Source organism: Anabrus simplex, chromosome X (genome assembly GCF_040414725.1).
Source record: "Anabrus simplex isolate iqAnaSimp1 chromosome X, ASM4041472v1, whole genome shotgun sequence".
NCBI classification, from domain to species: domain Eukaryota; kingdom Metazoa; phylum Arthropoda; class Insecta; order Orthoptera; family Tettigoniidae; genus Anabrus; species Anabrus simplex.
Window position 1 is genome coordinate 150,329,502 of NC_090279.1, and position 12,205 is coordinate 150,341,706.

The following is a 12,205-nucleotide window of genomic DNA, read 5'->3' on the forward strand; positions in this document are numbered from 1 at the left end:
TGGAAATGTCTCGACGTTCTGGAAGTCTCGACGTTCTGGAATGTCCCGACGTTCTGGAATGTCTCGAAGATTGGCACAAGTTCCGGGGTTCGATTCGAGACGTAATTCACACCTGAATTTCCTGCACGGCACTCCACACATTCAGGGCACTGTCTTAACAGATATGACCCTTTAATTATGGTTACTGCACTGTAGATATTAAATCAAAACGTTCTGGAATAATCACTCGAAGAACAAGTACTGGTAGAAATGCAAGTTCATAATGCAAGCCCACTGTAAGTCAGAATGTTCTAGAGGATTACTGTCACTGCAGTCCTAAATGCATAGTTCTGAAGATTTAAAACATATTGGCAATGAACTGAATAAGTAGCACTCGGAAACTGTCCTGTTGCATCAATAAGCGAAGTGAATAGCCATTAAAGAAAATAATATTCGTAAGAAAAAGTCTGACTTCATAAATTATGGATCACTCAAAATACTGGAAAGTTCTAGGCTTTCGGGAAATGCGATATGCGTATTCCGAATTGTCACAGTCTTTAAGAATCAAAACATAAGTCCCTGTGCAGCACTTGGAAAGCATTGCATATTTCACAATTAAACGTAATGTTTAATGTCCCCTAAGTTCAATGTTCCAGAAATTGATTCAAAAATATAAGTTCGAATAAGTTCGAAACGTAAGTTCAATGCGATACACAACACACGTGAAATTCAATCGTCGTCGAATAAGTAAGTCCTTATGTGGCACTTAAAAAAAAAACAAAGTTCCAATGTGTAGAAATAACAAAGTTCCAATGTGCCGAAATGTTAAAGTCCCAACACGACACTCGTAGAAAATAAAGTTCCGATGACAATGTTCCAGTACGTCACCTTAAGAAAATAATAAAGTCTTATCGCGACACTTGGCGAAAATAACTAAGTTCCAATGAGACGCTTCAGAAAAAAAAACAAAGTTCTTATATGGCACTTTAAGAAAATATCAAAGTCCAATCACGACACACGAAAAAAAACAAAGTCCCAATGTGTTCCAATACGATGCTCTCAAAAGTAAAGTCCCATTCAGGCACTTCAAGAATATGATAAAGTCTTGATACAACACTTAGAGAAAATACCGAACTTGGATTTCGCAGACTGTCGACTAGAAGTTCGACACGCACAACACTTCTCTTGTCACCCGTGTCACAGAGACGGCGGAGTGACAGACACTGAATTCGTAGGTCGGGTGGGCTTCCTTTTATACACGTTCTCATGGAAGTGTCTAGAACTCGGGTACTATCTACCCTTATAACTTCTATAATACTCGGTGGATTTTCTTGAAATCTGAAGAGATGATGTCCATTGTAGAGGCTTTTAAGTTGGCAATGTCAAAATAGCGATAAATTAGCTCAAAATGTACTTCTGAGGACGAGCTGGATCATTACCATATATGGTAGCGGATAGCTGGCTTACGGCGGCCACGTCACTCGCTGGGTACGTCACTGCGTTCGGCGGGCTGCCTACCTTCCATCTCGCGCGAAGTTCAACAAACATACTTCGGACTTGTGTCGTAGCGGTGTTCCCGGTACAATATATACTAGCAAATGTACCCGTGCTTCGCTACGGTATTCTATATTGTATTCGGATATCTAAGTAAATCACTGTACATGCAGTGAATAAGATCTTTTTTAATTCCATGTCTCACAGCGTTATCCGAGAAACAGCATAGGTATGTCCACATACGTTGCTTCTAATGTAAAGAGCGAGTTGCAGAGTTGTGACGATAATGGCATGTCAACTTATCTACTGCCATTCGCAACCAATCTGGGCCCCATTGCCAGCTGCGCGGTCACAATATATTTGGGGAGTTTTCGTAACAATGACGGGCACCATTTCCTATTTCAAGACAGATAACAATCGAGGAATTTTTATTATAATGGCTGGCACTTTCCCTACAGCCAGTCAAAATTGAGTTTTGCTGTTATCAATATAATGATAGGCCCTTTTTCCTAATGCCAGTTAGCTTACTGCCACTCACACCGAGTTTTTGAGTTTCCGTTATAATAGCAGGTCACTATGCCTAACGTCAAGCGCATTTTAGAGGGCAAATTTGATTATAATGGCGAGCACCCTAGCCTACTACCAAACACAATAGGGTGAAGGAGTTTTGAAAAAATGCATGTTCCCTAGGCTTCTGCCAGTCAAATCGACAAGGAAAATAATTATAATGGTACAAAGGAGTTGGAGAAAGACCACATTCATATTGCCAGTTAAAGTCGATGTGGAGAACACTGATTATAATAGCAGACGCTCTCCTGCTGAGAGTCATTACCGATTTGTAAAGTATTAATTACAAAGGCATGCACACCCTTTCTGGATCGTTAAATATCGACTTCAATGAGTAAATATAGATCGAATTACGAAAATATGTGCATTTTTACTTTCATTTGAAGATTAACTGCTCTAAAAGGTACATCATATCGACAAACGGATTATAGGTATACGATAAGATGCCATACATGACAGTCTAAATGGCTGGTACCTCATCTATTTTGGGTAAGATTAAGTTAGAAAGGTTGAATACGGTGAAATTGAACTTTAAAAAGTTCCGGAATGTCACTATTCACCTCATGTCAGCGAACCCGGAAACTGTGTATTCGACACTATTTTCGATTAATTTTATATATAACCCCCTGTCCCCCTTCCCCTAAGGGTGCCAGGGATGGCTTACCCCCACAGTGCTCTTCTCCAGATAGTAAGTTATGAGTGTACCAAATTTCTTTGATTTTGCTCGAGTGGTTTAGGAGGAAATGTGTCATTTATATACATACGAACATACAAACATTCATTTTTATATATAGAGATATAATATATATATATTGACAATTGGGCTGCAGTGAGAATTGATGGTAGAATGTTCTTCGATTGAGGTACTTACAGGAGTCGAACAACGCTGTAATATTTCACCTTTGTTTTTTTCCGCCTAGGTAAAGTAACGGTTAGTGATATTAGCTGCCGTTCTCGGCGGCCTGGGTTCGATTCCCGGTACTGCAAGAAATTTAAGAATGGCAGGAGGGCTGGTATGTGGTTGAAATGGTACATGCAGCTCACCTCCATTGGGGGTGTGCCTGTAAAGAGCTGCACCGCCTAGGTATGAGGACAGGAGTTTACTTACCTTTGTTTTTCATAGTTTACATGGATTATCTACTGAAAGGTATTAAGTGGCAGGAACGGATTCACTTAGGTGGAAGCACTTTGGCCTGTGCTGACTACTTGGCCTTAATGGCAGATTGTGTCGAAAGTTTACAGTCTGACATCGCGGAACTTGAAAATAAATGCAATGAGTATGGTATTGTCCGCCTCTGTGGAGTAGTGGTTAGTGTCATTAGCTGCCACCCCCGCAGGCCCGGGTTCGGTTCCCGGCTCTGGCACAAAATTTTGAAAGTGACACAAGGGCTGAAACGGGGTCCGCTCAGTCTCGGGGGTTCAACTGAGTAGAAGTGGGTTCGATTCTCACCTCAGCCATCCTGGAAATGGTTTTCCGTGGTTTCCCACTTCACCTCCAGCAAATGCCGGGATCGTACCTAACTTAAGGCCACGGCCGCTTCCTTCCCTCTTCCTGGTCTATCCCTTCCAATTTTACCCGCCCCCCCCCCCGCTAGGCCCCTGTTCAGCATAGCAGGTGAGGCAGCCTGGGTGAGGTACTGGTCATCCTTCCCTTTTGTATACCCCGACCCAATGTCTCACGCTCCAAGACACTGCCCTTGAGGCGGTAGAGGTGGAATCCCTCGCTGAGTCCGAGGGAAAAACCCACCCTGGAGGGTAAAGAGATGAAGGAGAAGAAGAAGAAGCAAATAATATGTACTCGCTCTCCCCTCTTCTAACCCCAAAAACATATCCATGATTCTGTTTTACCCCGGAAGCGGAGACATTTACATAAAGTATATCTTTTTTCAGGGTTCCTGTAGGGACTTCAGAGCTACCGTAGTGGTGTCGGAGTAATAGAGACAGTCCCTTACCTCATCCCGTTGGGGGGCCTGCATGGCGTGGACAAGCGGTTGTATTTAAGGGCGACCCAACAGGACATCGTGAAAATAAATGTTTCTCTTTTATGTTCGCAGATGACGCGTTCTTGCTGATATTCCTCCGCGGGTGTAAGTTCAATCTGGAGAAGACGAAAGAGAAGATAGATGACTACTATACCTACAGGACGGCGTTACCGGAGTTCTTCAGCAACAGGGATCCCATGTTACCAGAGCTGCAGACACTCTTGAACACAGCGTACGTGTACCAGTCAGGGGCGAGGACTGTGACAACCTGTCTAAGAACTCGCTTCCCAAATTTAACGAGATTACCTCTCAGAACAGATAAGAGTAGTGTTCTTTAAATAATCTGATGAAGTTAAATAAGGAAAGGGGCCAAAATTTCCTCTCATTAGCATATTTGGACTTGTGGACATTCAGGACTATCATGGACAAGGCAGGAAATTGGTGTATCCTATACATACAACCTGTGACAATAAAGTTCGGTGAATGAAGCCAGAACGATCTATCCGACAACATTGGCGACACGCAATGCTGGACAGGTTTTGACCACCTGCTCCCCGCGTCGTTCAGTTGAGCATCGTGTGTGTGCCGTGTAAGACCTGTCTTAAACAGTGCGTGTTTAGTGCGTTGGTTCTGAACTGCGAACAGGAACATGAACGACCAAAAGATCAATGTACAGTTTTGTTTTAAGCTTGGCAAGACACCGAAAGGAACGCATGCGATGCTGGTACGTGTTTATGAAGATCAAGCACTGTCCTTGAAGTGTGTGTACCAGTGGTTCGCCCGTTTTCGAAAAGGCCGGGAAAGTTTTTCTGACAACCTTCGTAGCGGAAGACGAAAACATTGAGACGGTGAGGACATTAATCACGAACGATCGGCGATTCACTGTGCGCATGGTAGCGGATGAACTGCACGAAAGAGATTTGACGATATTCCTGACATCCAACGAAAAGTGACGAGGCTTTTGAACATCATTACAAAGGACGCCTTCTTGCAAAGTTTCCAGGACATATATCGCCGATCTGAGCAGTGCATAGTTATGGGAGGGGATTATTTCGAAGGACAGTAAGGTCACTGTCGTGCATTGTTCATCTATGTTAATAGTACAAGACTATTCACCCAACTTTATTGTCACAGGTTCTAAAACTGAATATATTCTCCTCATACAGCAAGATACGAAGATGGAGTAAATATAAACGGGAATTTGTATGTACCGCTGCTATTATTTTAATAACTCTGAGTTTACTAGGAAGTTGTTGGAGGTGTCTGGGGAAAGGCATCTTCGAGTGGCTTTGCTAGTCCATATTCAGGCTGAACGTAGAGGAGACTTCGAGCATATCCTGTGACGTGGCCAATGTGCGCCTCGTAACTCCGCAGTATGCAACTCAGTAACAACATATTATAGGAGATAATATTCATAGGGGTGGTTTCATTTTAATTCTCAGTAATCCCCATTCCGTAACTTATACATTGCCTGACAAAAAAAAATTGAAGCGCCCACAATGGGAAGTGGAAAATAAATGAAAATTCATGTATTCAGGTGTGTGATGTTATTTCTGTGATTACAAGATCGAGTCAACTTTACAAAGAACTTATCAATACGAGTCAATTCAGCACTATGACGTTGCATCCAATGTGGGCCTGATTCGGTTGGAAAGGGTGTCATAAAGCCGTTGTTTCCTCTCCTGAGGCAAGCTGGCCCACAAATACTGAAACTGTCCTTGATAATCTGGATGCTGACAGTGGGAAGGAGTTGACATCCGAGATGGTCTCAGACATGTTCTATCGGGGACTGATATGAGAGTACCTCAGCATTGCGCAGTCAGTTCGTACAGGCACGTACCATTATTTGGACGAGCATTGTCCTATTCAAAATTGGCACCACTATACTGTCGCATGAGAAGTAACACATGAGGACGCAGGTTCCCTTAAGCCGTCAGATTACCCTCAATCTCTATCAACCATGACCGGAAGTCATATCCGATGGTTCCGCACCCCATGACACCAGGCATAACACCGCTTGCCTCTCAAAAATATTGCAAGCATGGGACCTCTCCCCCTGTCACCGCCAAACTCTCAGACGATGGACATCCAGGGTGGTGGAGAACCTCGATTCATCGCTGAACACAATGCGATGTCATTCGTCAGCAGTCCATGCTTCCCAGTCACGGCACGACTCCAGACGAGGCCGTTTGTGTTGTGTTGTTAAAGGCAACAGGGAGTTCACTACTTGTTGTAAGATGTGTAGGGGTTACAATGTGCTTGGTGCACAATACGGCGATCCTCCCTTGTGGTGGTCACACGTGGTCGACCAGAAAGTTTGGAGACGAGTATATCTGCCCTCAAGTTCCTATAAAGTCCAACATTGAACCACTGTCACATTCGGATGTCCCACAAACGGGGAATATTGCACGATTCGAAGCCCCACGGTAAGGCAACTTTCAAACTCTGTCAGGTGCTAATAACGCTGTCTCAGACAAGAACGAGGCATCTCCGTGCCTTTTACAGGGATCGCTCAACATCTGACGCTGCTCACACCCCTTATATACCCTACCAGGCCTGGTAACAACACTAATGCACTCTGGTGGCCCTTTAACTTGTCACAGAGAATGTCATTTGTTATCATCCGACTAATTCTGCTGGGTGCTTCATTTTATTTTCTCAGGCAGGGTACATTGGCATTTTACCAAATTACAGTATTCAAATTCCTCATGTACCTCTGCCTGCAGGATGATGTTGACGCTAGACTGTGAGCCGGACTGCGGTCCACTATGGGTCTTTCGGCCATCGAACTACGACCCCAAGGTGAGCAACGTCAACGATATGGTGAAGGTGATGTTCATGATGAAGGAGATCGTGCTCATGGAGAGTGATGAGTCAGTCATCTACGGCCAGAACCTGCTCATAGACTTGGAAAATGTGACCATGTCACACCTGCTACAGTATTCGCCTCTCGTCATCAAGAAGATCTTCCAGGTTTGGCAGGTTCGTTACGTAAAAATATTCCCAAAAACTACGCTATCCTCGAATTGGTAAATGTGATGTTTTAACTGGTCTGTATAAGCAATTCAGTGAATTACCATTCAACTCGTTGGCTGCATGGTCAGCGTACTGGCCTTCGGTTCAGACGGACCTGGGCTTGATTCCCGGCCGGGTTGGAGAATTAAACCTTCATTGGTTAATTCCATTGTCTCGTGGGCTGGGAGTTTGTGCTGTCCCCAAAATCCCTGCAACTCACACACCATACATAACACTATCCTCCACCACAATAACAAGCAGTTACCTACAAATGGCAGGTGCCGCCCAGCCTCATTGGACGGTCTGCCTCACAAGGTTAGTTGCTTTGGTTATACTTTAGGTTGTAAAGATTTCATGTTTAAATTTTATGTAAAATATACATTGTATATACATGAAGAGGTTAAGTGTAAGAAAGGGCCGGGAGCCCTAACTTCGCCACAATAAAGACGCTTTAATAATAATAATAATAATAATAATAATAATAATAATAATAATAATAATAATAATAATAATAATGCTAACTTACTTAAGCCAGTAACAAGTGTACCCGACACTGTACAACGGTTATGCTATGAGATTTGCATAAATATTAGGGGCACAGCCTATAGAACTCCTTGAATTTACGGGTTGCATGACACTTACTAGCAACCATATTACTTTGCAATCTAACCTATTACCACCTACAAATCCGAGGTATATTTAGTAGTAACAAATTGCACATAAGCCTTGTATAAAGTTGCTACAAAATGTATGCACCGTTTATTAGTAAGACTGGGAATCTCGGTTGATCTTCGCGAGTAATTTCGGATATCCAAGGATGATGGTTTATTTTCTTTCTGCGTTTAACGTAAGATGACACGCTTCATGTCGAAAACTACCGTGATCATTGGTGATATAAGCAATGTGGTACGGGAATTTCAAATGGAAATTAATATTAATCATCTTTTAATCTAAAATAACATTAAGTATCTCTACTGTTTCTGGAGACGACGAGATACCAGTTCTAATACGTGCCAGTGAATCTGCCCACACGAGGCTGGCGTATTTCAGGGCCTTCAAATACCATCAGACTGAACCAGGATTGAACCCAAACTCTTCAGCTCAGGGGGAAATGCGCCCACACTGCGGGCTCTACAATCTGCAGTGATTAGTAGTCACTTCTTATAAAGTTAAGTGGTCAGCACGAAAGCGGATTGGATCCTTAAACTTATTATCATTATTCGAACCAGTTTTCTTCCTCAGATGCAAAGCTTAGTTCAGTATGCAAGTATAAATAATGCCGGACTCACTCCACCGCGAAGAGACTAGGAAGGGCAACCGGTTAGGAAAATTACGCCGAGTAAGGACTACTTCAAACTCAATGTTACGAGAAAATACCATGTGTAAAGGTAAACGAAACGGATTATTTCATCCTTTTGGCTCAGTTTATCAGAGGTACTTGCGCGTGACCGCCATCTTGCGGGTTAGTTCCTGTGCCAGGATGAACTATTTTACCCTACTTGACAGCTTCCGATTCTAAACGCACGTCTGTGAGTAGATTTTATGTGCTTGCAACATAGGTAATTAATCTAATGACATCAGGTTGTTTGTATATGACAATGCCACACTGACCTTAGCATGATCATAGCGCCATCACATGTGCGAGCGCAGGTCTGGTAGTCGTACGACAGTGATCTATGATGAATTTCAAACACAAATGCTCATACTGAAATAGAGTTTTATTAACGAATCACAGATGGACAGATGGAAGAAATAAGAAATCTGTTCAACTTATAAAAGCAAAAATACAATTTGAAGAGCGTCTGTTCAGAAGGTGCTATATCAAGTTCATTTTATTTTATACTAGCAATTACCCACAGAGTAGTATAATAGGGGGATTCGGGCGCCTCCTCCTCCTCCCGCGGCGCGGGAAATTTGAATTCTGGCGGGAAATTTGAATTTTGGCGGGAGATTTGAATTTTGGCGCGAGATTTGAATTTGTAAACAAAGCTACGTGCTTTTTGACAGCTGTCATCGACAACAACGCATCGCTAACCTCACTGCTGCCATCTTGACGGGCCTAAACCTCAGTGGTACCAACTTAACCTAACTAGCGCGAGATTTGAATTTGTGAACAAAGCGACGTGTTTTTTGACAGCAACGTGCTTTTTGACAGACAACAACGCATCGCTAGCCTCAGTACTGCCATCTTGACGGGCCTAAACCTCAGTGCTACCAACTTAACCTCACAAGCGCGAGATAAACAAAGCCACGTGCTTTTTGACAGCCACGTGCTTTTTTGACAGCTGTCATCCGCCATCTTTAAACTACAGAGCACCGTGCTGCCCTCTTTATCGCAGTAGCTGCAAATTCGTCACCTGTCATCGGCAGTGCTGCCATCTTGGCGGGCCTAAACCTTAGTGCTACCAACCTAACCTCACTAGCGCGAGATAAACAAAGCCACGTGCTTTTTGGACCGCTGCCATCCGCCATCTTTAATCCAAAGAGCACAGTGCTGCCCGCTTTAGCTACTTACCTTTGAAATGTGGTACGTCACAGCTGTCATCCGCCATCTTGCATCGCAAACCTCAGTGCTGCACTCTTTAGCTAGATACCTTTGAAATGTAGCGGCGGCAATTTGAAAAATTCTTTATACTCTTGTTTGGAAACAAACATATGCGCTTTTTTTTGACAGCTATCATCCGCCATCTTTAATCCAGAGAGCACCGTGCGGCCCTCTTTAGCTACTTACCTTTGAAATGTGGTACGTCACAGCTGTCATCCGCCATCTTTAATCCAGAGAGCACCGTGGTGCCCTCTTTAGCTACTTACCTTTGAAATGTGGTGGTGGTAAATTCTTCGAGCTCTTGTTTGCAAATAAACCCATGTGCTTTTCTGACAGCTGTCACCGCCATCTTTAATCCAGAGAGCACCGTGCTGCCCTCTTTGTGCCGGTGGCAAATTCCACGTGCTCTTGTTTGGAAACAAACTCACGTGCTTTTTGACAGCTGTCATCCGCCATCTTGCATCACAAACCTCAGTGCTGTACTCTTTAGCTAGATACCTTTGAAATGAGGTGGCGGCAAATTGAAAAATTCCACGTGATCTTGTTTAGTAAACAAACTCACGCGCTATTTGTCAGCTGTCATCCGCCATCTTACATCGCAAACCTCAGTGCTACACTCTTTAGTTGAAATATGGTGGCGGATAATTTAAAAAGAATAATTCTACAGCCGCCATCTCTCGACGCTAATTGCACAAGATGGTGGCTATACATGACTCCTTAAAGGTGCTTATGCAAGATGGTCGCTATACATAGGTTCTTATGAGACTCCCTTGGGATGCTTGCGCAAGATGGTGATTGCCCTTATGAGGCGGCTTAAGGGTCCTTGCACAAGATGGCTAGAGACTCCCCTAAGGATGCCTGCGCAAGATGGCGGACGCAAGATGGCGGCTATACATAGCTCCTTATGAGACAGCCTAGGGGGTGCTCGCACAAGATGGCGGCTTCTCTTATGAACAAAGCTAGCTTAGAGGCTACTGCGCAAGATAACGGTTGCTGTTATGCATGCGGTGGAGAGCAAATTGAAATTCTATGTGCTTAATCAACAGAGCACCCTGCTGCCCTCTTTAGCTGAAATGTAGTGGTGGATAATTTGAAAAATTCTTTTGACAGGTGTCATCTTTAAACAATGGCGACTAAACATAGGCTGTTAAGACCTTATCATTCTCCTCCTCCTCCTCCTTCTCTACCTCATCCTCCTCCTCACCCGCCTCTTATGTCAAGGCATAGCTTTATATCGAACAGGATTAAACCTGCATCGCGAAGGCAAGCGTGTGCAGCGATAACATTATTGTACATGTTTACACTTGCGAAACATAAGAAGAGTAGAATCAAACGCTGTACTCGATACAACATGTGATCAGAACATTGATTGATGTGTTCAGAACACAAAATAAGTGATCAAGACAAGAATCGAACACTGTACTCGATACAACATGTCAGGGGATACCCTTGTTCTAAGAAGATCAGATTGAAACAGAACTAGACTTGAATCGAACACTGTACTCGATGTCGTTAACTTCAACATGTGATTAAAACTTTGTTTGGTGTGTTCAGAACACTACAAGACTTATCACCTCCATCCGACAGATGAATCACCCTCAACACTCTTGTACCCGCAATCATTCTCGCTACTTCGGAAGATAGCGGGTTCGAACTCCTACTGTCGGAAGCCTTAAAAAATAGCAAATGCTAGGCGAGGGACCTGCGCGATCGTCATAATGTGTAATTACATGATCTAGCCGGATGCCCTTCCTGACGGCAAAAGTTGCCAGGATTTGAATCGCGGTATCCATCATTGTGTCTGACTTGCGTGTATGCAAGCTCACGCGTATATTTTTGCTGAGATATCATGCTTCTTCCGTTCGCCAGCTATAGCGGAAACTCGCAGCACTGCGTCTATTTCGTCTTACAACTTGGAGGAGACAACATGTGTACATATAATTTATGATCTTTCATCTCGCGACATTCTTATCCGTGTGTGTGTGTGTGTGTGTGTGTGTGTGTGTGTGTGTGTGTGTGTGTGTGTGTGTGTGTGTGTGTGTGTGTTTCGAGAAAAAAGAGTAACGTGTATCAGTGTTCTAGTCGTGTTGCAATTACCAAGCGAGTGACCGAGCGAGTTGGCTACGCAGTGTGCTTTCTTGATTTTCGCATGACATATATCAGTGTATTTGCAATTACTAAGCGTCTTAGCAGTGCGGTGAACGAGTTAGCTACGCGGTATAGATTTTTTATTTTCGCACTAAGCAAATGATTTGAAGTGTTGCCGAGTTAGCTATGCGATATGTGCACAGTGTGTTTTTGATTTTCATACTAGGCAAGAGATAGGCGAGATAGCTACGCGATATGTGCACAGTGTGTTTTTGATTTTTACACTAGGTAAATCATTGAAGTTGTACTTTTGCTCTGAACACATCCAACAATGTTCTAATCACATGTTGTATCGAGTACAGTGTTCGATTCTAGTCTTGCTATGTTTCAATCTAATGTTCTCTGAACAAAGGTATCCATTAACATGTTGTATCGGATCACATGTTAAGGTTAACGACATCGAGTGTAGTGTTCGATTCTAGCCTTGTTATGTTTCAATCTAATTTTCTTAGAACAAAGGTATCCCTGACATGTT

At 43.3% G+C, this 12,205-nt stretch overlaps 1 protein-coding gene across 1 annotated transcript in view; it reads left to right on the forward strand.

Moving 5' to 3' along the window:
- The window catches only part of LOC136886724 (retinol-binding protein pinta), a 64,344-nt gene that overhangs the window by 25,537 nt on the left and 26,602 nt on the right, over positions 1-12,205 (forward strand). Inside the window, exons 3-4 of the mRNA XM_068230560.1 lie at positions 4,095-4,254; positions 6,749-7,004. Of these exons, the coding sequence (XP_068086661.1) occupies positions 4,095-4,254; positions 6,749-7,004 (416 nt within the window). The remainder of the gene's footprint in view (positions 1-4,094; positions 4,255-6,748; positions 7,005-12,205) is intronic.